The sequence below is a fragment of the Buceros rhinoceros genome, unplaced genomic scaffold (genome assembly GCF_000710305.1).
Source record: "Buceros rhinoceros silvestris isolate BGI_N320 unplaced genomic scaffold, ASM71030v1 scaffold19195, whole genome shotgun sequence".
Lineage (NCBI taxonomy): Eukaryota > Metazoa > Chordata > Aves > Bucerotiformes > Bucerotidae > Buceros > Buceros rhinoceros.
Window position 1 is genome coordinate 1 of NW_010412498.1, and position 26,759 is coordinate 26,759.

At 40.3% G+C, this 26,759-nt stretch overlaps 1 protein-coding gene across 1 annotated transcript in view; it reads right to left on the bottom strand.

Annotated features, from left to right (window-relative positions):
- Positions 1-586: 586 nt before the first annotated feature.
- Positions 587-26,759, bottom strand: part of ZFYVE26 (zinc finger, FYVE domain containing 26) — a gene marked incomplete at its 3' end in the record, with an annotated part of 37,186 nt that continues 11,013 nt past the window's right edge. Inside the window, exons 9-32 of the mRNA XM_010136430.1 lie at positions 25,316-25,498; positions 24,056-24,709; positions 22,604-22,693; positions 21,808-21,876; positions 21,192-21,343; positions 20,399-20,597; positions 19,813-20,076; positions 19,513-19,632; positions 19,064-19,228; positions 18,102-18,329; positions 16,615-16,720; positions 15,109-15,848; positions 14,325-14,521; positions 12,654-12,758; positions 11,955-12,077; positions 11,048-11,224; positions 9,665-9,911; positions 8,557-8,655; positions 6,490-6,647; positions 5,286-5,455; positions 3,894-3,922; positions 1,684-1,802; positions 1,373-1,593; positions 587-734 (exon numbers count right to left, since the gene is read on the bottom strand). Of these exons, the coding sequence (XP_010134732.1) occupies positions 587-734; positions 1,373-1,593; positions 1,684-1,802; positions 3,894-3,922; positions 5,286-5,455; positions 6,490-6,647; positions 8,557-8,655; positions 9,665-9,911; positions 11,048-11,224; positions 11,955-12,077; positions 12,654-12,758; positions 14,325-14,521; positions 15,109-15,848; positions 16,615-16,720; positions 18,102-18,329; positions 19,064-19,228; positions 19,513-19,632; positions 19,813-20,076; positions 20,399-20,597; positions 21,192-21,343; positions 21,808-21,876; positions 22,604-22,693; positions 24,056-24,709; positions 25,316-25,498 (4,763 nt within the window). The remainder of the gene's footprint in view (positions 735-1,372; positions 1,594-1,683; positions 1,803-3,893; positions 3,923-5,285; positions 5,456-6,489; positions 6,648-8,556; positions 8,656-9,664; positions 9,912-11,047; positions 11,225-11,954; positions 12,078-12,653; positions 12,759-14,324; positions 14,522-15,108; positions 15,849-16,614; positions 16,721-18,101; positions 18,330-19,063; positions 19,229-19,512; positions 19,633-19,812; positions 20,077-20,398; positions 20,598-21,191; positions 21,344-21,807; positions 21,877-22,603; positions 22,694-24,055; positions 24,710-25,315; positions 25,499-26,759) is intronic.

The following is a 26,759-nucleotide window of genomic DNA, read 5'->3' on the forward strand; positions in this document are numbered from 1 at the left end:
ACAACTACCTGAAAGGAAGTTGTAGGGAGGCTGGGGTTGGTCTCCTCCCACGTGACATGATGGGAGGAAAATGCCTCAAGTTGCACCAGGGGAGGTTTAGGCTGGATAATAGGAAAAAAATTATTTCCAGAAATAGTTGTGAAGCATTGGACCAGGCTGCCCAGGGAGGTGGTCAAGTCCCCATCCCTGAAAGTGTTTAAAAGAGGAGTAGATGCGGTGCTGAGGGATATGGTTTAGGGACCCTGGAAGTGAAGGGTGAATGGCTGGACTCAATCTTAAAGGTCTTTTGCAACCAAGTGATTCTGTGATTCTTGCAGTTAGTCCACTCCAATTCTAACTGTACCAGGAAAACAAGGCCCCTACCTTTCCCTTCAGCAGCTTGCTCCACAGCAGAAGGACTTTGCCTTCTCAGAATTTTTTTCCAGCGTTCAGAAAACTATTTCTTCCTTTTTTAAAAAGTTAATCCCAGTTTGTATGTTTCAGTATTATCTATTTCACACATCACATCCATCTGAACTCAGGAGGGAGAAAAACAAAAGCCGCTACAGAAGGATTACTAACACCGACATCCCTCCACTGTCATTACCTCTATAGCTAGTTGATAGTACTCTGCTTCCAGAAGCTGATTTCTTAATCTCGTTACTGCTGCAGGGAGAAGAATCTGATCCAAAGATGGTATTGGACAGTAGGCAGCAGCAATCAAAATATTCAGTACATCCACTTTGCTGATGTAGCTAGGAGGAAACAAAGAAGTTAAACGGACACATACACTTTCACTATTATCATACACCTTAAGAACTTCATGCCAAAGACAAGTCTTACAACAGTAGTTCCTAATTACCAGTGTACCAGGTTTCTCCGTCCATCACACTACCTTATTCAGGCTGGTTTTACTGGGGTTTTGCCATGTTCTGTTGGAACACTGGCAGACACTGATTGCAGACACCAGATATATGTCACCAAATCAAAACAGTACATATGAAATTCATATATTACACCTGCCACCTCAAGCTCTCTAAGACAAAACCCAAGGAAAGTGTAAAACGCTCATTCTCAGGAAGTGCAGTTTTAAAATCCTATATTGAAATATAGATTGAAAGCAAACATACAACTTCAGAAGCAAAATATTTACCTCAATCTTTGTGAATTACTTCTCACTATAGCCTCAATAATTATTAGATAGTCATAGCACTTGAATTTCTACTGTTTGAACTCTTACACTATTCTTACATTACGGATTTCTCTTTTTGTTTAAAAGGTCCACAGTACAATCACAAAACAACCCCTGCACCCTCCACTTCCCAATGAGAAAGGATAATGGTCTTGACAGTATCTCAATACATCTGGAAACGGTGAACATCTGATAAATCACCTGTCACAGAGAGCTAGATCCTGGCTCCTTCCAGCTTTTACAAACATCATTTTGGCACTGAAGAGCAATTGTTTCATGATGTCCATAAGGAGACCAGCATCCACCTCAGGATTAGTGAGCCCCTGGGACAGCTTGCAGCAGTGCTCTATCAGTTGGTGGCCACACACTATGCTGTCACTGTGCAGGCTGAGGATGGCAATACACAAGGAAGAGCTGGGAGCCTGACAATTCGAGGACAGACAGACAAACATCATTACATTGAGGTAATTCTCCAGGGAACTGCTTATTATGTTGCACTCTCAAGATCTCACCTGTTCATAATAAAATTCACTGCGTACAATTTCATTCTCCTCTTCATTCAGAGAAAAAATCCATTCGAGCTCAGCTGCCTTGGGTATTCGCACCACCGTGGAATATTCATTACTAGTTTCTGCAGCCAAAAAAGAAAACACCAGGTAGAATCATTGTACAGGAATCAACAAACCTGGCCAAGAACAGATAATGCAGAGTATTCCTAGAGTCTCGTAAAACAGCCATTGGTCATCCTCTCATCGTGCCACTTCCTGCCAGCACACAGATTACAGAAACATTTCCACTCCTCAGCAGGCTGCCAAATTGTACCTGAACTTACTCTCACTGTTACCAAGACCCCGTCACCAAAAACTAGCTCCAGAAACATGTTGGATAAATGATTATACAACTCCTACTGTACTGGACATCAAGCACAGCAATCTCTCCTCTTTGCCTTTCCTCAAGCGAGTTATTAAATATTTCTGAGCAGGACGGAAATGGAAATATGAGAGCTGTGAGTTACAGCTAAAAAGGGAAACTAAGAACCAGTTGTAAAAGAAAGGATAAATTGACTTAACTACTTGTTTTTTAGAATTGCTGTTATTTGAACATATAGTTCAGCAGCTTCAAGACAAATTGTGAGAAGACGAGCTAACTCCATTAAGTTTTCATATAAAATAGTACTGCAGAAAATTGCAGGTTTGATCAAGCGATTCAAGAAATTTCGTTCCTGTGAAAAGTCTTTCTTTCCTCCAGATTAAGGAAATTTGTTTTTGAAATTAGTAAGCCAGAATAGCTACTGATCAACTATTGTCTGTCATTTGAGTGCAGCTCAGAATGCACAAGCAACCTGATGTTCGGGTTTATGATTCTGGTTCCTAGCAGAAAAACAACAGCCAACACTAAGAAACAACACTAAGAAATGGAGAATAATGCTAATTTGCATTTCTCTTGGTCAACAACAACTTCTCCCTAGAAAAACTTTAAACTAGGGAAAAAAGTCTCAAAATTCACCGTTCTATTATTTCACAGAAGGACCATTAAGAGTGTTGAGTCACTCTAAAACTGTAGGGTGAATAAAAAAAAGCTATTTCTAAATTGAACTGGAAACTAATAACTACAATAAACTAGGCTTGAAAACATTTGATAAACCTTTTTCACAGTATCATCAGATAAGTTAGAAAAGCAGAATAAAGCACTTTCCCTCTTAAATCTGAGGATTTCCATACTGTTCCTATTCACTCCTACTGCATGAATCACACGGGCCCAGTAATGTACAGCAGCGCTGCAGGCAAAGAGGAAGATGCAACCAGAAGCAGCAGCTCAGAAACTGCATTTCAGCTGTTCCAGTCTTGAAACAGTAAAGCAAGCTTCTGCCAACAGCAAAGAAAAGCAGCTCAAACAGCCTTCATATTTAAAAACAGGACAAGTAAGGAAAAATATTCTTATTTGTTTTGGAGCACCAATGCAAATTTTACATCACGTTTCACATTATTGCTATAAGCAACTTCAAATAACTATGTTTTGGGCTGCCAGAATTTTATGTCAGTGTAAGAAAATTTTGAAGAATCACCTCAAACAGCAGACTGAGCAACAAACAGTATATACCTTCTGAGGAAAAATGGCCAAGAAAAAGTCAACTAAATTTTGTTGCTATTCCTGAAGTGTTATGGTATTAGATGTAGAAATTGAGGCACCAAGGAGAAATTACTAGCCCATATCCACACAACTGGCAAAGGAGATGGAACTTGGGACACAACCAAACACACGAGAGGGGCCTCATCCTGTGTTACTCCTAGCCAGCACGACCTGTCAAACACCAAAGCACGCTGTAGCTGTATTCAGAGGTGTATCACCATGGTTTGTAAGAAGAGGATCACGCAGCACAGCTCTGTAGTGGGCTAATTCCTACTCATAACACAGCCTCTCACCAACTGTTTCCAGTATGCAAAGTGCATTCCCAACCGCTGTTCTTTCAGCTCCTTGCTTCAATCCCCATCTAGCATGTTCAATATTGGCTCAGACATCTCTCCAAGATCTCAATTTCCATTCACAAAAATTTGGAATGTTCAATTTCAGCCCACAAATGCAAAAACCCTACAGGATAACTTATAACTGAAGTTTTGATCACCTTTCAATGGTAACTAGATGTATCAGCCTACTATCTGTAATTCTGCTGCTAATCGGGGACTTATAAAAAATTCAAGTTTAACATTACTCCACTCCTTACCTTCCACTTGGTCCTGATCTTCTTTTCTGCTGTAATGAAATGACAGAAAGAAACATCATACCTACTCCAGCACACCGAGAAACACACAGTTTTAAAGGAGAGATCAGCCTGGCTAGCCTTTTCAGAACACCACCTCGTAAAAGTAAAACCTAACATCTCTCCCTCCCTGCCCTCTCACGACCCACTGCCCTGCCCCTAACCCCTACTGTCTAGAAATCTAAGATCCTGCCTCGGCATTGTTGTATTTCAACTACACTAAGCAATTACTGCTTACAGCCTTCTGTAGGGAGAGCACTGTTGTGCACATCATAAAAAAGCAGACGTTGAAAAGAAGAACTGCCCAGTATCAGAATATGTCAGAGCTGAAATTAAGTTTTTGGCATCCAGATCTCTGTCCTTAAGATTCAGTTAGTTTTGAAATACAAATAGGGTGAGTATAAAAACACCCAGACACTTCAGCAGTTAAAATAGGACAGGTGGCATTCAAGCTCACTGGTAGGCTCTGCTGACCTAATCTGGCAGTATAAGCAATCCTTCTGATGCAAACAGGTTTAGCTAGAGGTGACTGCTTTTTTTTCCAGGTGTTTCTTGTCAGATCTGCACAGTATTCCTCTTCTCCTTGCAAGCCTGCTGATACTGCCATAGCTGATACTGCTATCTGCAGGCTTGCTAGGAAAACAGGAAAGGCAGCTGAAAAGAGTAAATCTTGCTCTCTGTGACACTGTCAAGCCTGCTGATAGCAGTATCTGCTATGGCAGCATCAGCAGGCTTGACAGGGTCACAAAGAGTAAAACTCGCTCTGTGCAGTTGCACTTTTCACCAGCTGGCCTAACGTACACACAACAAATTTTGGTCCAGTTCTCAGCTTAAAACAACTACATAATAAAAATCTGTTATCACAGCTGTTCCTTCTATTAAAGGCAGTTTCAAAGCCTAGCTAATCACGAACTTGCTTTTGAATCCTCAAGGGTTCAAGGAGTTGTAATGAGGGGATTATGGAGTAACATTAAAACACTGGTCTGTTCAGCAGAGCCATTAACACGCGATGTTAATCCAGGAGCCAAGTACACTGCAGGAAACTTTGTAACACTGCAGTAGTTTGTGCTGAATATTTTTTTCATCAAAGCATTCAACTCTTAGGTTTGATGATCAATTGATGCTTAACAAATTAAAGACTTTGTTGCCTCGCTCTCCAGTGTTCTTTCTAATACTAAAAGTAATCTGAGGAATAAGGAACATTCCCACAGCTATCAAACCTGAAAATCCCAGGAGCTGGAAGCGAAAAAGCTGATGTTATTATCCAGATAAACTCAAATGTTTATTTTTCTCTCATTCCATTCATGTACTTGCTGTCTACATGAAATTGAAGAGAACTAGAACAGAAGGACTTACGTGCTTATGCCTTCCACTGAGACAGGCAGATGTTCTCTGTTGTGGTACCTATAGCATTGATCACATACACGAGACAGATTTTCTCTGCAAGCTTCTACTGCCATTTTCTTGGTGGAGCAAGAGCTACACACCAGCCTGCCACAGCGTCTGCAGTGATGGCGCCTGTTAAACTAAGCAAAAAAGGTCATGGATGAGCAACAAAAAGAATTTACTGAAGTCCCCTCCAATATCTGCCTCTGCTCCTAAGCACTTACCCCATTTGAAAAGAGGAAACACCATGCCTGATAAGGCTTTTCAGAACTATACAACTGATTAATTCTTACTATTACAATTCCCTTCTGGACAGAGCATGGCAAAGGAAAATAACAAAAAAACCCCACACACAAACCCCAGAGGCAGGTATTTAAAACGTCTGCTGCAGTCTTGGCCTTTCCACTATTTAAGTTATACCAATTTTGATCACAGTGCTAATTAGATCATCTCTTGGAAAAGTTAGAAGCTGTAGACTGTCTTTCTGAACACTGTTAGTAATTTCCAAATTCAAACCCAACAGATAGTTTGCGAAAGCAGTACTGTTTCTAAGCCACAGAACGTAATAGACTGCCAGAACATTTGCAAAACTCAAAACTAATCTCCTTCCTTAGAACGCCAATGCAGTTGCTCAAGTACTCTATGAAACAAGAGGCTTTAGCAAAGCGTACCCAACAGCAAGGATTATATTTTCTCTGTTAGTAATCTGACTTATATGATGCTCATGTTATTTCTTGACAGCACAGTCAACTAGACAGCCTCTTGAAATACTAATACTGCTATTATTGTGCATTTTTGAGATTTCATAGTTATCTCCTCTCTGATGGCCAGATTTCCTCTTTAGGCTCTACCACTTCACAGGACTCTACAAGGAGCTAACTGTTGCCACTCTCTTCAACTACACTAGATAGAAACTAATGGTTAAATGTCAAACTCCATTCTGATAAAGCTAACTAACGCATGCTCATCCAAGTAGATACTGGATTGCAAAGGAACATTAGAGGCTAACACATTCCAGTTCTGTAACAACATATCAAAGGGAATCTTGTCAGGCCTACACTGGTGCAGACAAACTCGCTGAAGTAGCTAGTGTCTCTTAGGAAACAGATTATGACCAACTGTTCATATTAAGATCACAGTTCTAGGAACGTCTGTATTTGTTTTTACTCCTTACCATAGTAAAGCGTTCGGTTTTGCAAACCATGCATATCATTTCAGTGTCATCAGGAATCCATTGCTGCTTTGGTGGTGGCTTCTCAGGAGGCACAAATTCTTCAGGAAACAAATTCTGCTGCAGGCTTCTGTCTCTGGGACTTGCAGATATGGTGACACCTTAGAAAAAGACAGACCAAGAAAAATATGGAATAGGATTTAAGCTATTTAATCGAGTCTCGAAAATCAGAGAACACTACAGGCTTACTAAGACTTAGATATCTTTCTGGCTCACATGACAACTATCATTATCTTTCAACCAGGCACCGCAAAATAGCATTGTGTAAGGAACAGGTAAGTTTTAAGCTAAAATTGTAAGGTTATAAACTTAAAGTACTTCAAGACTGATAATCAAGAGTACATACTGATTAATAGACCTTTACCACAACAACTAGAAAAGTATAAGACAACTTGTCAACATTTGTTCTTGTACCATAAGCACGGACTTAAGTGGAGAAATAAAAAAAATGATATATGGATACCAAAAGGCGATACAGCATAAAATATTATCTTAAGGACACCCAGTGCTGATATTCCTGAAGACTGAGACTTTTCTTTGTTATCTCAGTAGAGGTGTATTATGGCTAGCAACAGCATATCCCTCCCTTTTCTGGTCCCCTTTACAATCTATTGTGGGGAAATCAGTTCAAAGAGGCAGGAGTATGAGTCTTTGGCCTTCGGGATCTTTGACCTTGCCAATGAAATACTCATTGAATCAAGTTTACAGTATTAGATAGGACTTTAGTTTGTACAATGTGAGCCAGTTACACTACAGGCTAATTAACAAGTTCAACATGACAATGCGGGCCTGCAAGTAACCTTCTGTGTACACAAATACTAAACTAAAAAAATAAAAAACCAAAACAAACTCCATTCCAATAAATCTAACTAACTCATGCTCATCCAAGTAGATACTGGATTGCAAAGGAACATTAGAGGATAACACATAACAATGTATAGATATTAATCTATGATGAGAACAACTGAAGAGGTATACAGCCCGATCCAAGATGCTGCTGTCACTTCACGTAGGCAGAGTATGCATAGTCGTCAGTTCAGGATACAGAACCAGGGAACAGTTCAGACACCCTAAACTGTAGATCAAGATATCACTGTGCAGCTCTAGCTCAGGCCCATCACTTGCTGAGAATCACCAGCCTTGGAGGTCTGAGGATATCCTCTGCTAGTCATTCCCTGAGAGCACAGACTATGCATCTCTCACAATATACACTGTCTGAAGAGTGTATCTCTTGCATTAGATGCTGAATGGAACACATAGAAATATTCGTAGTTGTTTTTAAGCCACAAATATTCTTCAGTTGTTTTGGTTTAAATTATTTTGTTTCTATTTATTTGTGTTTGAGGACCATGAGTGGAGCCTCTCAAACGATACACGTTGTGCTATTTCCCTCAGGTCACGAGAGGGATCCTAGAAAAAAAATTCAAGGACCAAAAGAATCGTGAAAAAAATACAACATGAATGAGATTTCTACTGTTAAACCGAAGTTAAGATCCAGAAGGAAAAATAGATACTGAACAAAGAACAGGAAGACGGCAGCGAAGTCCCACAATGATGTGCTTCCAGACAAGCTCTGCCTATATACCCAAAGAGTGCATAAGTCAAGGCACAGAAAGATTAACCTGCAGCACCATTAATCCACTAGCAACCTAGCTGTGGCAAAGAGGCAATTTTTTTTTCCTGCAGATATAGTCCTGTTTCCTATGATCTGTTCGAGCTTTTTTTTTTTTTTTTTTTTTTTTTTTTTCTGTAGGGTCTGGGATGGAAAGGTTTTGTGCCGATTTTTCAGACATTTTGTAGACACCTACCAAAAATCAAAACAAAGTCATACATTTCTTGCTCCCTTTTAAGGCTTCTTCTAATCAGGCCCAAAGCTCACAACTAGTAAAGACCCTCTAATCTGCACTAAACACAACCCAAGTTACCGTTAAGCAGTGGGACACACATACTTAGGGGATAAAACTAGTAAGAACAGGTTGAAAGAAAATGGCACCAAGTCCTTATCCTCACCAGTAAAGCTGACAGGAGATAGTTCTGATGATCCTGATTTAGACAGTGTTTCACACTCCGATACTTGATTGAGACTTTCTTGGATACGTATCAGAGAATCTAGGACAAAGGCAAGGAAAAAGAAAAAAAAAAAAGAGAACAATACTGGCCATACATCTACCTGTTTTTTTCAAAGATTAGAGGAATCCATTCACAGGAGTTTGTAAGAATGACAGCACAAAATGGGACTAGGTATGTAATTCAAATTACTATATTTTCATGAAAATTAGCCCACAACAATTCAAGCAAAACCGCATAAAATTCAATGACCTAAAACACAGAGAAAGGGAACCTTATCAAAGCAACAGCCTACTGATAGGCACAGGAAAAACACAGCAGAGAATAACTATCAGATGTGAAAATAATTAGTTGACACAAGATGCTCATGGCCAATATCAAATGCTTCATATCACAGTGGACTGATCACACTTGCAAAGTTCTAGATCAGTTGGCAGGAAAAGATGGGTAAGTCTGATGCTTTTATGTTAGCAAGAGCTGTATCTTTGAATCATGAAATGTCATCAATATTTGGAAACTAGCATAAAGAAAGTTGGTACCATTTAAGCAGGGGTAAATAGATATGGGTAGGTACACATGCCACAGCAAAACAAAAGCAGTGGACTTGGTCTGCAACACCTTCTGCTGTTCCAATTCTAAAACCCTGAAAAGAGAGCCAACAGGACTCCTGAAAGGAGGAAAGACCAGGGATGATTAAATCCCCACTCTGTTTGCGGAAAGGTGCAGTTGCCTGCAGGTTTTAGCACTGCTAAGTCGTTAGTGACTTTGTGTTCAGGAGGAATGAGATAAAATTGAACAATATCATAGGGAGACCCCAAAAAGGAGCAATAGAGAAAAGTCTGAGAAACTTTTAAAGCTGTTGGTTCTTGAAAACATATATTTACAAGAAAGACAAAGACTTTAAGAACATGCTCTCAGCTAGATGAAGGCTGGAGGCACACATCTAAATATGTTATGGCACAACTGGTGAAATGATTCTGGGGGTAAATTTCCCCTTCCTTCATAAAAAGCATTCATAAAGTTCATGAACAGCATTTTCATGGACAGTTACCTGATCTTTTCTCTTTTAATGTGAAAGGAAAGTTGAGAGCTTTTTCTGCATACTTGGAGAGCAAATTGTCGATGTCTTCTAGAGTAAAACCAATTTCCTGTCCAGCTATGAGTTGGTGCAGTGTTTGCACAGCGACAGCTACCCAGTCCACCTTCATATTCATGAGGAGCTGTTCCAGCATGAGCAGTGGCCTGGAGGAGAGGTGGACGTAGTTAACACGGGAGAGTTCAGGCAGAGTCAGCAGCACCTGAGACACCAGGAAAAAACCCATTTATTAAGATGTTTCAAATCTGTGTTTCTGAGAGTTTAAAGACAAGAAACTAGCACAGTAGCTTATGCAGAGAATGGATTAACACATAGAGGCCGCAAAAATGGAGGTGGGACTTCTCAGACCTATTTCTATCTCTGTTACAGAATTACTGAGTGGATTTGCGGAAATTACTTCGCTTCCATTTCCCGTTCTATAAAACACTGCCTCATTTCAGAGGCAGTTGAGAGTGGAAGGCATTTTGTGACCCTGTGACAAATATGTTGTAGGCACAAATCTTTTATAGATTGTTTTGTAGAGCATAATCTTTTATTAGAATAAGCTTATAAAAAGAGTATTAGCCCAATTGTTATCCTTCCATCATTTGAGGAAACATTGAGAGGAGAAAATAGAAGCAATTCTCCCAAAGATGGACAGTTAATATGCACATTTCCCAAATAAAATCATATGTCTTCCAAAGGGACAAGTAAGGAAAGAGGAAGCCCAGCAAAATACTGTTGCAACATGCACTGGAACAAGCTGCTATTTGTAGTCCTACAACAAAACAGATGTTACTGTATTTGTTTACATATAATGAATTCAACTACGGTAATCCCCTGGTAAACGCATCTATTTCGAGGCTGAGCACAGAACCCGAATGACTTCTGTAAAGGGGACGGCCATCCAAAAGGACGAGCAATACTGTCTACCTTTGAAAAGCGCTTGGGAAAAACATGCCATGTAAGTGTCAAAGATCACCATACAAGGGGGACACCTGGTGTTACTGACAGAGGATGCTTTCTTTTTCACTTGGGACAAAGTCCTGATAAACATTGTCATTTTATTTTATTCCACCTCCCTCTCTTTTGTTCCTTCACTTCCTATGGCTCAAACAAAGGACTGCTGTGTTCATCTTAGGAGCTACAACCACCTCAATATAGGAACTGCAAAGATGAGAAGGGGAAGAGAAATTTTAAGCCATCTCTAACTTTCCTTTGGATCCTGAGACTCCGGATCTTAGACCTGATATGGTGAGAACACTCTGGTAAAATCTACAGAACATTTATTATGTATTATAAGATTACTTATATAGTTACATACTGCCACTAATCCCACAATGCAGGTGTTTTACTCACCTTTGATCCCGTATAGAGTGCCTGGATTTCATTTTGGCGTGCTGTTGTCAGATTCTCATAGAAGTGAGCTGTGAGGTAATCAGCCAAGAAGTGAGAGGCTGCCAAGTTCGGATGCTGGTCAAGGGACTGTTCACTGATGGCAAGGCAAATACCAGGGTCTTCAATTCTTTGTAAAAGCTACAAAACCAAACAAAATGCAGTGAATCCCCACTACATTCCTGGAAAGTCACCTTTATAACGGGCAATCCATGACAGAGTATTGCATTACAATGGTTCAGCAAGCAAATTAACTTGCACAAAGTGTCTAACATATAAGGATGATTTAGATAATCTATTTAGAGACTACTCATCGCCTATTTGCTCCACTTATTAATCAAAATATTTTTAAAAATTAAAGCAAGCCAAAAATTAGGGAAGGAATGGGACAGAAAGTGTAGTGATCATAAGTCTCCACTTTGCTCCAGAATATTTTCAAAGCAATATAGTCTGAAAGAGCCTGCACTTTATCTTATACTCTCTGTTATTAGCAACAGCTCCATAATTATTAAAACCACAGGAATACACACTTCACTAATTTGGGCACTGAAGCACCACTGGCCAATTCCTGTTTTATTTTAATTTCTGATTCTTCTGCTTAAAAAGCATAGAAATACTCCATTATGTTTTTCCAAATAAAAGGGGCCTTTTATTTCCATGTAAGTGACATTTATGCTATTAGGTCTGACAAGTTGGATTTTCACTTAAGCAGAACAGGGGAAAACCAGGATCCTGAAAGGATATCAAAGCAAATACCATCTCTTAAGGAAGGAACCAAAAAGGCCATGAAAATGCACATGGAAAAGGTAGAGAAAACAGTTCTCGATTTACTCGATATATATATGTAAGGCTGAAAGAGTCTTGCTCTTACCTGCACTGCTTTTTCCATGTCTCTCACGTCCAGTAAGTGGAGAAGGTGTTCACGGTGAAGATTGATCAAGTCTTCTCTTGGGACAGGATACAAGTGTCCCCACTCCTCACACAACTCATAATCCTTAAAAAAAAAAAGTGTACAAATAATTTAAAAAAACCCGACAGACTCTCTCTGATACAACTGTTTCTCCTAAAGTTCTGATCAAGAAATTCTGTAGGTTAGACTCCTCTTCCACATGCAAAAAGTAAATTATTACACTGACAAGGGCAAGAGGATGATAGTCAATTTTGTCAGTCACAGCCTGCTTTGAGAACACCTTCTCATCCCACAGTAAGCAAGTTGGCTATTTAGAGAGACACTTTAATAGCCAGTCACATCTACAGTATTAGTATTTACATAATAATCAAGCTTGTATTGTGCCAAAAGCCATGCTATTAAGTCTTCAAAATTCTAAGAGAAAAGAAGAGGTTGTATCTCAGAGTAAGAGTTATAACTTAAACTTAAGGATTATAAGCTACATGTAAATCCTGACATCAACTCAAATCTGTATTTGTTTTTGTAGCACGAAACTGAGTAAAGGAATCCTTCTCAATGTAAGCTCGACTGATCAGTGTTTTAAGATGCTATTTCAACAAATTTATCTATTCAAAGTTTAATGCACTTTAATTCAACAAGCTGCATACAATAATGCCTAACCTTTGCTTTCAGAATGATGTTCATGACAGCCTGGGGGTCATCAGTGCAGGCTTTTTTTAGATCCTGCCAGTCATTCCACAATGGTTCATTTTGCACATTCAGAATCTGAAAAAGACAGTATTAGGGTAGCACAGATTTTAAATGCTTTATCTACAACAATCATTAAGTCTAAGAAAACAGCTGAGCTGATCACATCAAGAGCTGCTTCATACAAAGAAAAAAGTCAAAAAGGTGACCGGCATTCATCTCTAGTCCTTTTTCAGGATGATGTAATTGTCCTGGTTTTGGCTAGGACAGAGTTAATTTTCTTCCTAGTCACTGGTGCTGGTAGCTGGTATCTTGATTTAGTGTGAGATTTATAGATGTGGTGCTGAGGGACATGATTTAGTGGTGACCTGGGTTAATGGTTGGACTTGATGATCTTAAAGGTCTCTTCCAACCAAAACGATTCAGTGAGTCTGAGAATCATGTAGGTAACACACTGTAGTTGTTGCTAAGGAGCGCTTACCCTAAGTTAAGGATTTTTGCGTTCCCCATGGTCTGCCAGAGAGCACAAGAAGCTGATAGAGAGCATGGCCAGGACAGCAGATCTGAACTAGCCAAAGTGATATTCCATACCACAGAATGTCATGCTCAGTACAGAACCTGAGGGGAATTGGTCAGGGGGGTTGGATCACTGCATGGGCATTGGTCAGCAGGTGGTGAGCAACTGCACTGTGCATCACTTTTCTTGGGTTTTATTTCACTCTTTTTGTTATATTCTCTTTCATTACAATTATTACAATTATTATTGCTATTGTATTTAACTAATATTGTTATTATTATATTTTATTTTAGTTAAACTATTCTTATCTCAACCCAGGAGTTTCTTTTTTTTTTCCAATTCTCCTCCCCATCCCACTGAGAGGGGAGAGGAGTGATCGAGTGGCTGCGTGGTGTTTAGCTGCCGGCTGAGGTTAAACCATGACAGTAACTGCACTTGCACTCCAAAAAAGACTGTGAGATTTTCTCTAAGGTATGAGTCTAGAAAGCACATTTATAATAGAAGATGGCAGTACACGTATACTGCAGACATTGTTGGCACTAACAGAGAGATGAGTGAGCTAACTGTAAGTTAGCAGAAACACCATCAGAGAGAGATCAGCTGGGCTTTGACTCTTTTTTTTTTTGTTTGGCTTTTCAGACTTTGCTGAACCCCAGGCCAGCTAATCTGACTTAACCCGGTATCTGCACAACCCTGCAGCTAGAAGAACTGACAGCAACACAAACACACTTATTGGACCACTAGTCTTGTACACCATGCCCAGGTACATCTGCACCTCTCAAGCTTATAAAATGATGAATTGCCATGGGAAGCTTCCAGAGGCTCTAGCATTTGTATAGAATGGAAAAACAAATACTTTGCAAGACAGCGACCTCACACAAATGTTCATGTCTAACCGTGTTTGCAGACCTGAATGCTAACAGAAGAGTGAGAAAGTTATGAAGGATGGAAGCAGAGCGTTGACTGGATACTACAGCAATGAAAACACGTCAACTGTTTTGGACAAAAGACTCGAAAAACTATTATGATCAAAAAAGAGCCAAGGACTAAACTTTTTCAAAGGGCAGGCGTATTTGTTCCTTACTGCCTATTTCATCTCACTGGTTATTTGAAGAATTACTTTGTACCTTTTGATAAACCTGAAGTTCTTTCCTCCTGCTCTGCAGGCTTTCTTTTAGTTCATCAGTTATGCCCAAATCAGAAATGCAGTAAGCTAGGATTTCCAAACAGGCATCGAGGGGCCATTTGTCCAGACAGCGCAGGGCCAGCCTAGTTCTCAACATTGCATTTTTTACTGGGAACAAGTACTGCCAACCATCCTTATCTGTGGAGGAAACAAGCAATTAGTTTAAAACTCAGTTTATATAATTTGGAAAATAATTAAAAAAATATTTTCCTCTTCTTCACTGGATCACATCACAGAAAGAAACAGCACAGTGCTGAAAAGATCTACACAAGACTCATCCCCAGCATTAGATTCTTGGGAAGTAACCAAAGAGGGCATGGGATACTTCCTATCTTTAGACTCCAAAAGGCACGTCCTTTCACAGGATACATCATCCATGTATGACAATGACACTGCAGCAAGAGATGTTCCATTTACAGTACTATGATTAATGTCTACTGATATATGCAGCTCTTCACCCAAAAATAATACTACAGATGCATTCCAGCTCTCTACTTCATTCATTCATCTCTACTAAATTGGTCAGGATTTGCACATTTGCAGAACAAAAACTGCACCATCAGAGACAGCAAATTGAGGATGAAGGAAGGGATTTGTTTCCATCTTTGGATTTGCCCAAGGGCCACTACTTTAGTTGCTACCTCCTGATCGAGGCTGTACCCTTCATAAAAAAAATAAAAAATAAGAAGACACAAGGGAAAAAAGCCTGACTTAATCCTTCTTACCTTCAGCAGCTGCACAGCTCAGTACAGCATCCTTCACACCGACCAGCTCCTCCGCATCCTGGCTGTACAGATCCAAGACCTTCAGAGCCCTGTCCCAATCCTTTGCAGCAAGAGCTTGTTCAAAGACCCCCATTAAAACCTTAACAGCTGTGGTGGAATGCAGTCCTAGGAGAACCAGAGATATGTATGTCTTGCCAGAGAAGACAGTAGCCAAACTTCGACCTTCCTCTTGCTGATTCTGAAGTGGCTCAAACATAGCAAGAAGAAATCGTTCCAATATTGGGAACTCCTTCAACAATGCCTCACACTCCCTGGAAATCTGTTCCAAACCTAACGGCACCTCCCGTTTGCCCCGAAATTCCATCCAAGATAAACTTGATTTGGAAATTTTCTGTATATTAGATGCACTCAGACATGCCACTGCGGCCATTAGCTTTGACTGAGACTTCAGGAAGTCCAGGGAGGAAGCAGTGAGTGTGTGCTGACTCAGGTCATTCACAGGGGATGGGGCCTGCGTGGAGATATCTTCAGAGATCACTGCAGAATTCTGAGTAGGTACTTCAAGATCTGGCAGGCAACAGTAGGCACACTGGTGTGCTAAGTTCCTGAGGTTTGTCAGAAGAGACTTCGCCTGGCTGTTTTGCCTCGCACTGCATAAGGACAGTGGTTCACAGCAACAGTTAACAATAACTTGCTGCACATCCAAGTTCAACTCTTCTTTAGCCAAGAGAGAAGAAAGCCTGCAGAATCGAAAACGGAACTAACTTATACAGCACACATAAAATGGACTTCACAGTTACACATTTTTGTAAATCCTCCGCATGTTTTGTGAATATAAGCCCCCTAATATTCTTCACGGGTACACACATACAGAAAGAGTTTACTCAATATGAAAAGAATGTACAGCATGACATCAGTAACTCGGAGCTTATGCTACCATTCCTTTAAAGAAAAGGAACTTACTCCTCAAACACTGACTTTTACTTAAATGTGTCAAACTAATAGGGCTCACCACTAGTGCTCATTTTTTTAAGAGCTACTTCATTATATCAGACAGTTTCCATACCAGACTAATTTAGTAATTTTTGATGGAAGGGCTTCAGATTATCCAATCCATCTACTGACCAGCCATACCCGGCTGCGTTCGTAAGAAGCCCTACTGGTCTATTTTACTTTATTACATTGCTAATCTGCAAGTCCACTGCTCTGAACTGTCACACATTCAGTTAAAAAAAAACATATAAATGCAGTCTCTCTTTAGAACAGACAGTAATTGTTGAAAACACAGACCCACCGTTTCCCCTATCAAAAAATCTTCTGTTTGGTAGAAGAGGCAATAAGCTCCTCCCTGCTCACCAACGCTTGCGGCATTCAGTGATTGGCTGGTAGGACACAGCAGGCTGCAATACTTGTGCTTTGCAGCCAGAGAAGAATTTAATCCTAGCTGAGGTCCAAAGTCACCAACACCAAAAGAACCTAGAAGTATTTAATCTGAAAAACACCAACCTGTCAGGATGAACCTGCCTCTCAAACACAAGCTGGGAGAGCAGCTGAGATGGACTCTGCTGTAACAGTATGAAAGGGTTCCCCACTTTCACTTCCGCAGATAGATCTTTAAAAAAAAAAATCAGAATATTTATCATAATACGAATACATTTGCTGAATATACCAATCAAGTCTTATTTTAGGAACACAAATTTTAAGAGCCTGAGTCTAAAACCTCTGACTAAATACAGAGGTCCACATTCACATCAGTGTGGCAAAATCCAGAGTAAATAGCAAAGCATTTGTGATTATTATAAGCCTCTAAAACTTGGCACCACTGGCTCACATTTTATTTGACCTATTACCAAAACAGGTAGAGTGGAAAGTCTTTGGCCTTTAAGCAGTATCTAGGTTCTAACAGTTTAGAAACCCTACATCAAACTTTGGCCAAAACGTGTATTTGTGGGGAGACAGAAAACGTGCAGGATGGTTTCTGAGGAGTCTCTGTATGTAGATAAGCAGGTCCGTGCTCTGTTCAAGTGAAAGTGAGCAAGGGCAGAGGGAACTCACAGACATACAGCTACTTTTACAAAAGGAGTGAACCCCTGGCCAGCACTGCTGAAAAGTGCTCATATCCACTACTGAGTTATGTCGAGTAACTCTGAACAGATTCTCCTAAGTTCATCTTTTCCTTTTATCTTCCAGTACAATAACATTTCCCTAAAACTCACCCAGTCCTTAAACACTGTGCATTTTTGGGCTCTGGCAGTTTGTTAATGAGGATTGAATCATGTCCATACAGAAGTTACGGTGGGCATGGTAGTGACATGCTGTTCACACGTGATCTTTGCTGCTTTTTTTCTTATCCCCTTGTTAAGTTATTCTCTGAAATCAGTACTGTGGTATTTCACACTAGTGCAGCTCAATTAGTGTTAACTTTAAAAAACCAGACAAGTGTTTTTTTCTCCTAGCACAGTTAGGTGCTCTGTTCCGACAGCTTTATGTGCTGATGGTGCATTTCTCCTCATGGACCACTATCATCTTCTGATTCTATGAAAATATGATCCCTGATTACCTCTGTATAGCCTTCTACACATTCTCCTCTTATCCCCATGGAGCAGCAGGGCACTGGCTGCCTCTAAGGGAGCTGAAAAGTACAGAATGCTGATCCACCCTTACAGAGTAGTGACAAGAATTTTTGGAGGCCAGGGATTGTTTGTTTTGTCTAAACGAAGTGCAGAATCTGCATCAGTAGTTAACATTTTTATCCTTGATTTCCCACTGTAATCTGCTATTTTTATCTTAGCTGTGGGTGGCCTAGGTGTTAAGAAAGAAAATTTAAAAAGCAGTGCAATAATCAGTTAAAATCAAAACATCTTGCTACGCACACATTGTAGGCACATTTAGCAAAGAAACATTTTTGTACAATTACTTCCCAGAATCAGGCCAGACTACACAGTCTGCGTATCTTCACCTAGGATCAAGGCTTGCCAGCAGAAACCCCTTACCTAGTTCTGCATTCAGGCTTCGTACCACAACAGCAGCCAGTGTAGCAACGTAGTCAAAGAAGGCCTTCACAAAGTTTGTCAGCGCGTTGCTCTCTGGCATGGTTTGGACCTGTTGGTCAAGAGTTCTCAGCAGGAGCTGTGTTTGATTCCAAACCAAGTGCTTTTCCAGCTCTGCAGGTTTGAGGGAGGCCTGCTCCACCAAGGTGCCAAGCAGGCTCCCTTTAGAGTCTGGTTTAAGAGAACAGACATACACCCAAGATCCAAGTAAGTATTTAATACAAAAAGGATGTGGAGTGGCAGGGGGGAGTCAACACAGGTGTTGACCAGTCCTTGTGCTCCATAACATTTAGCCCTTAGAGCTCTCCTAAATGTTTATTCATTAAACCTACAAATATCTTTAATTATTTTACAAATCTGCACGCCATTTAGAAATTTAGTGAATGGAGGACAAAAAAAATCAAACATAAGGAAACAACCCAACGCTATATAACGAGAGCTCTGAGAAAAGGCAACTGTGGAAGACTTCTTCAGAAAAGGATGAGATGTTTTATGATAGCCCTATGAAAATTGGAAGGTGGTATTACGTTACAATAGTTTATCTCTTTTTTTTTTTAAAAAAAAGCAGCAGTAAGGATACACCTAATTATCTATAAGCTGTTAGGTTACAAAACACTTCAAGAACTCCTTGTGTTAGGACTGAAGAAAATAGAACAAATAATAACCCAAACTGTATTCATTGATATCTTCCTTTCTTCTCCAGCAAGTTCACAATTTTAGCTCTGAAAACAAATGCTCAATACATAAGAATGACAGAAAAATTTTAGTTTGCATTTATGATTTCAAAAGACTACATATTTATGCGTAAGTCAAAGAGCATTACTACTAAATTATAGTTGTGTGAACAGGGTAAAACAGAACTCTAGATCCATCTGTCAGTCTTCACAATCACAAAAATAACTCACCCACAGAAAGTTCAACACATGTCAGTACTTTCAGGATTTGATCCAGATTTTGTGATATAACAATTTCATTAGTAATACTTTCTTCAGTCAAGGCAGGGTAGCAAGCTTGCAGAAGGTCTACAATACTGCATCGAAAATGGCTCCCTATTTTCTCATCTGAGACCTCTAACAAAGAGGGAGAAAGAATTAGCAATTATAACAAAGCCAGACATATTTTTGCACAGAAAAAGGCCCACAGAACAAAAGTTGTATTATAACACAACTAGCTTGCCAAATTGAAAGTGTTTCCATTCGCTCAGAATTGAGCTTGTGTTCCCCCCCACCCCACCCCACTTTTGTTTTAAATACTAAGCTTAAAAAATGTAAAATTCACCTTGCCATTGCAACAGATGGCAAGAATTTGATTTAAGCACATTTCAACAGAAAATCTCACCAGAAAAGCCTACTACCTGGCTTGGACTGCCCTTGTGATGTGCAGGAATAGTTGAGAATTTTACTTATTTGCTGCAGAACTGCTGGGAAACCCTTTACAACTTCAGAGTGCAGTAGAACAAAGTCAGGTCGGTGGCCTGGAAAAGTTGTTGTGCAAAGGGGAACAAAATAAAAGTTAGAGTGGAAAAAGGAGAAACTAACATGAAAGTACAAAATGAGATTTAATTACGACCCAGGTGTTAGCACAAACAACAGCACAGAGAGGCATTCTCTGCTCCAGGCCCATGCTGCTAAACACAAAAAAATCAAAAGCCTACCCCGAGTTTCAAGGCTGTTGTACAGTCTTCTTTCTGCTGTTTCCAAAAGCTGTTTGCACGTCTTCCAAAGATGGCACTGAGTACAAGCCAGGTCAAATGCTGCCATTGCTGAAGGACTGAGATCCTCAAGGATTTCCCGCAGAGGATCAGTATTCTCCAGCTGAATATTGCTGATCCAGAAGTTTTCTTGGAGAGTAGGGGTGAGACTTCCAGAATTTGCAAGCAATTTATCAGTAACATCCGAAATGGAATAAAATACCATACCTACATGAGTCAGCAAACCACACAATCACTAAACAAACAGCATATTTATCTCAGATCCTATCATGGGTAATTACTCTTTAGGCAAATAATTCAATAGGTGGCCTGCTTCATGGACCAATTACTTTAGAAAGGACAAACCAATTGGGCATCAACAGCTAATTTCAGCATTCTTAGTCTCCTTTTAAGTCAAGGAGACTAAGCACCACTTACCCTTCTGAACAACTGTTGCACTCATTATAATGACAATATTCCAATCACTTTCTTCTGCTTTTCACTTCTCCCTAAGCTTTTATGAGAAGAACTCAAAAAGCTCAGTCCTTACCAGCTGCTGCCGCATTCCCAATAGCCTGCAGTGTCGAACGGCCGCTGCCAGATTTCCTGACGCCTCCAGTGCTATCTGATGCATGATTCTCAATATTGTGCTCCACTCTTGCCATTTCTTGTACCGCCTCTTGGTAGCGCTCCATGAAAATCATTTCACCATAGCAAGGTGAAGTATCCAGATTAAACATCAAAGCCACCTTTCAAGAATAACAGCAGGTGTAATTACAGAGCATGTCAGAGGAAGTTTTCATAGGTCAAAGAGTTCTGGGGCTTTTTAATGGAGACGAGAGAATAGAATAAAACAGATACTTTAACTGAATACGATGCTCACATATATGGCAGGCTGAAATGGTGGGGTTTTTTCTCGAGAGTTTTAAGTTCCTGAAAACCTGTACCTTAGAGACATTTTTCAACTATTTCTATAAAGCCCACCTATTATTTGCTGCAAGGCTACAGCTGAATCACTTTTCATGTTCTTCATTCAGCTGAAATGCTAAGCTTGGCCAGCTCTCACCAAATCTTTTCACACTTTGAGAATCCAGGTTTAGAGAAAGCATTTTTATATAAGCAGCAAAAAACACCCCACCAGCATCTTTAGGATATTGGTTTGGAAAAAGCTTTGTTCCTTTCACCTGCTTCTGCTTCTAAGTATCCCCTTCACTTGGAATGCAGACATTTCAGCCCTACGCTTGCTAATGCAGAAGAAGCAGGAATTTCACCAACTATCACAACCATAAACATCAGTATCAAATTAGAATTTGAGTTGTACAAAATACATGCAACTCGTTTACCTGATGGGCTTCTACGAAGTTTCCTCTCAAAACACAAGAAACTAACAGGGATTCTGGTGGGGAAAGCATCATAGGAATCAGTGGGTTTTGCTGATGTGGTCTCACCCTGCTTTCCAAATCACTTGAGCCAGACACATTACTGGTACTTCCCTCTGCAAGACAACAGAATTAATCACGATGCTATTATGGAAAAAACACTTTATCAGATAACAGCCAACACCAGATAAACAGTACTTCTCATACTTAACACAAAAACATACGAGCAGAGTCGCAAGGGAAGTTTTAGGGTAAAGAAGTCAACATAAACATCTCATTAAAAATTCTCATAACATTTTGCTATCTGATCGGATGGCCTGCACATCACTGAATTGCATACTGTTTCCTACAAGCCAAAAATATAAAGAAAAATCTAGTTCTCTTATTCCATAAGAAATATATATCATTCTAATCAGAAAAACGACAGCCCAAAATGAGAGCTCTGAGAATTGAAAAGTTCTAATTCTGTCCTGCACAGAGCTAATTGTCCTGCACAGAGCCATTCACACTAACCAGTCAAGCAAATACTTCAGCATGCACATTGACAAGACAAAGAAACACTGCTTTTGTGGCTTAATACCTGAGGTACTGGTGCTTAGCTCGCTACTTGCACTTTCTAATGATGGACTGGAAGTTCCCTCTTTCCCATCTAAAATGGAAATGAATCAAAACCAGCACATTAAATGCACTTTTCCTAGACAAGGTAATTAAAACTTGCTGCAAATAACAGATCAGGCAACCACAAGAGAGCTTCAAGAGTATCTCACAAATGAGCCATCACTGATGTCTATGGTAAACGCAAAAACTGCTGATTTGAAGAAAACGCTCAGCAAGAGGATATGTTGGCCCATAAGTGACTCAGTCAGACAGTTTAAAACTTTTTATTTTGGACCATCCCACTCCAAAACTGGATGTATCTCTCAAAAGGTACATCCAAATAGAAAAAGGGTGATAAATCCAAGTTTCTCCTAAGCCAGCCAATCTAAGCCACAAATTCCTGTAAATTCACATTCTAGACAGTGTTGTGGTAAGAACGAAAATATACCAAATAGTCACCGAATATAGTGGAGAAAGGGAAGAACTGGTACTGTCGTTACAAAGTTCTGCCCTGCCCCAAATCAGACTACATATGAAAAAAGTTATTTTCTTACCTGAATTTAAAGTTTATTAACTTTTATTTGTGCAGGTAAACTTTAGGAAAATAACCTCAATCTAAGTGAAACTGGACTAAGACACTTCAAACCAGTTAGAAAACTAAAGGAAATAAATCTAGTTTACTCGTCCTAGTCCATTAAATCTAATTGTATTCAGCTACGAGCTCAGCAAAATTACGCACATTTCAGAGATGTCTTCTCCAAGTGTCTTTTTCAACCCACCTCTCTTGTACCTTTGAGATCTACTTCGTTTCTTAAAGCTGGAGCACCTGATTAAAGAGCAGTATCTCCTGGAAGCTGCAAGCTGATGTTCTGTGAAACATTTAAGCAAAAAGATTACCAAATAGCTGGACAGGCCATGAGCAGTTATTTGTTTATTTGTCTACCTTAAAGAATCTATCAGCATATCTACCTAGGTAGAGCTATGATGGCAAATCTCCAAAGGAAACACAGCTGATCTCAGCTAAGAGCTCTTCTGCAGTAAAGTTTAAACCAGCACCTTGAAGTAATTTTGATGCAATTCCACTAATACTGTGGATGTGGATACAAAAACCAATGTTGCTTTGATATACTACACCTCCTACACACCCCTGACGAGCACTAAGGATTTTTTCCAACCTAAATGATTCCATGACTTTACAGAGAAACAGGTATAGTCCAAGTATAGCTAGAAACAAGGTGAAAAGAATAACAATTAAAATAGTAATAGAGTTTGATTTGTCATTAAGGTTTTGCTGAAACTCCTTTGGTAATGCAGCGTAGTATGAACCCTGACTCAGTCAACAATTCTGGAAGTAACAGGGGTGCCAGCACAGACAGAAAACCCAAGAGATAACCAGTGTCAAGAAAAGCCAGCCACCTTCCCCAAATAGTTGTCATCATTTGTCAGAAGACAGGACTCAAAAGTACAGAATCCCACAGAAAGCTGCTGCTTGTCCAACAGAAACACTGAGGGCTGCCTACTCGAACATAAGTCCCATTACATTCCCTCCTTTATAAGAGGAGACTTGAGAAATAATTGAGCACAAGTTTGTAAACTTGGAACATTTAAGGTCTATACTGCCCAGTCTTTCTTGGGACACGGACCTTGCATGGTCTGAGATACACAATAAGCTACACTACGATACACGCCGAAGTGTGACAGCAGCAGGGCTAACACGTTATGGGATATGGAGAAGGGTGGGAAATAGGTTCCTGAATGTGTGGTTCTAGCTACTCCCAAGGAGTGGTCTGCATCACAGAATAACCCATCTTCCTCTGGTACATGTTCCTAACATATTTCCAGACCAGAATAAATCAACACTCTGTCCATGAATGACATCGGTTTATCTGGCTTGCACTGGATCACACACCACCATGGCCCTTCATATCACTGCACTGTCAACATAACTTGGGACGAAGGGGCAGGAGGAAGACAGGCAAACTGAAGCAGTGTATCAACAAAGGAGAGGTAAAAAAGAAAAAGAAAACCCAAACTTTCTGATTAGAACAGAGAACACTCCGTTTGAGAACGGTGCAAGAACCAGGTGATCTCCAGCTAGGTTATTCTCCCACTATCTGCCAAAATGTGTTCCTTCAGCAAGATGCTCGGGGAATTTAGTCTTGAGACAACTGTCTGGACAGCTGTAACAGAGCAGTGTTGATGTATCAGAAAGTGCCAAATACAAAGCCTACCTGCGTTTCTGTTACTCATCACCACCTTGTATCGCCAATGAGCTTCACAAAGGTATTTGGAAAACTGTAACACACGACTTCCAAAGGCATCTCTGCTTGCAGAAAGATTCAAGCACTCAACAAGCTCCAGCTCTTCATGAAGCACATTACTGGAGTCCCACGGGAGAGAACTCTGAATCTCTTCCAGGTGGTTGAGAAGCAATGTGAGGAAGGCATCCATGGCCATGTCATCCACCAAAAATCCAGTAACACCACTGGTGAAGTGTTTCAGATCCAGGTAGCTCAGCCTAGAAGTTTCACAGCTTTTGCCACCTAACATTAAGTCAGGATGATCTTGGGTATCTGTGTGCACTGTCTGAGCACCCGGCAGATGCCTCTCTAATTTCTCCTCAGCCTCTACTAGGCGCCGTGGACTTTCTGAGGCAGAAGATCGCCGACTAGCACTGCCTTCTATGCTCACAGTAGTACTCTTTTTGTCAAGATCATCATCCTCTGCATAGTCCTCAGGTACAAGAGTCTCAGTATGGAGGTCACTGTACGAAACAAAAAGCAAGGAGAAGATGTTCTCCAAAACCTCCAGGCGCAGAGGAGCAGGAACACTCCTTAAGAACTGCTGACACTTCACAAGGTACTGAGTAAATACTGGAGAGAAATCTGTAAAATTAAAAACGAAAACAAAGAACATTTACATTTTCCAAGTGTACCTTCCTCCAACCTTCGCCCAGGAAAATCCTAGAAGAGGGAACTGTCCCAGTGGCTCAGAGCCTATCATTCCTCCACAGATCAAGTAAACGTATGTCCAACATTTTACATCCTAAAAGGTAGCGTGCCTCCTCCCTTTCAGTAATGCAAATTACCACCTTGCACAATGATGTGCAAACTCACGTTACACCCATTTTAGCCATTAATTCATTTCAGCTACGGAAAAACATAAATTCTTACAAAAGCATCCCCGCCACTACCACCCTATATCTAATATCGCCTTCTTTTTGCATTTTTAATATATTTTAATGTAATTTTTAATACAATTAACTTAAATGTTTTAGAAAAAGGCCAGTAGCTTATTCATATCTATTATCACTAAAGGTAACAACACCTCAAAGAAATGCCATTATATTTTTTTGCAAAGCATTCATAGCCCACTGAATAAAGATGTCATATGTACACAGGGTGTCTTATTATCCCAGTATTAAGCGATAATTCAGAACCCATCAAATGGTGAAGCACGAGCTACTGAACCTGAGAAAAGAGGCCAATCACCTGCTGGATCTCCAAAAGTTGCGTCTTCAGGGACACCCCCAAGGAGGCTGCGTACACAATCTCTGCACTTGGAACGCTTGTGTGAATTCACACAGAGAGCATAGATAGCATACTTCATGGCACAAAATGCTCGAAAGAGTGCCAGATTGCGTTGCTGAGTCAGGGTGTTAGGGAGTGTTGCTGCTGTGGAGGGAAATAAGGATGGTGAGGGGGTAGGAGGTAGACAAGAAAACAAGTTAATTTTCTCCTGCAGCTCCCACACAGCACTATTTATCCAGTCTTTCTTTCCCAGTGTCGCCTTCATCTCAGCTTTGCTCTATCTCAGTGTTACTTCACAACATTTGAAAACAAAACAAAACCAAACCCCACAACAGATGGACGCAGAAAATTCAGGTCTGGATCCCCTTCTGAAAAAGAAATCTTCTGCAAATTTGTGTTACAGTTCCTGGCTACAGCACTGAACTATCAAAATCTGCTTATGATGAGTCTCACTAGAGGTATGTGGTTAAGCTACACTTGTGCACTTATTACACAGGGACAGTCTCTGTCTCATTCCAGCATCTTAGAATTTTGTGTTCTGTCACACAACAGGTAAGTAGGGAGATAGCACTGACTGGTTATATGTAGTGAGAATGAGTATCATCACCTCTACAGATTTGTGCTGACAGATACCTATCACAGCTGATTCTATCCACAGTGGCTGACCACATAGATCATATACAATCTGCAACTAATTAAAGAAGAAGTAGAGTCCCACAGTTTGCTTCACACATTTATAATAAAGGCAACTTAGAGAAGTACTACACCCACTCCTTCCCCCTTTTGCTTGTTTTTGAGGAAAATGGTGTCACATGCCAGAGACACAATCCCTTCTTAGTACACAGAACATCAGAGCTGCAAGTTATGTAAAAGTCACATCGCCATCCCCTGACAATGTAGAGCCACACATTCTGTTTATGCAAGGGGTAGACTGCCCCTCTGCCTACTAGCACCCAGGGGAAGTATTAGCCAAGATTTTTTTTTTTTTAAAACAGAGCACTGGTCTGCTGTACTGATAACGTCCCCATAGAAACTCTGGGACTGAACAGCATTACCTAAAAAGTGTTTCAGCACTGTTCTCCACAAGGCTTGAGCATGATTTCAAAGAAAAGCACCAGTCTGAACTCCTGAAAACTACAGAGCAGCCAAGACAAAAGCTTGAGAGCACGAACAGCTTGAAAACAATTTTTCCCTATCACTGCAATTCTAAACTGAGACAATGGTGCAAACTATAACGTAGACAGCAGGCAGGTAACAACCACATCAGGATCCTTTTCAGCACCCACACAGCCACAGAAATGCTATAATTCACCAGCAGCTCTACACTAATATGTAGCACCCAAAAAACTCTCAATACTACTGTCCTAAGACAGCAGTATTAAGGTAGTTTTCTGAAAAAGGGAAA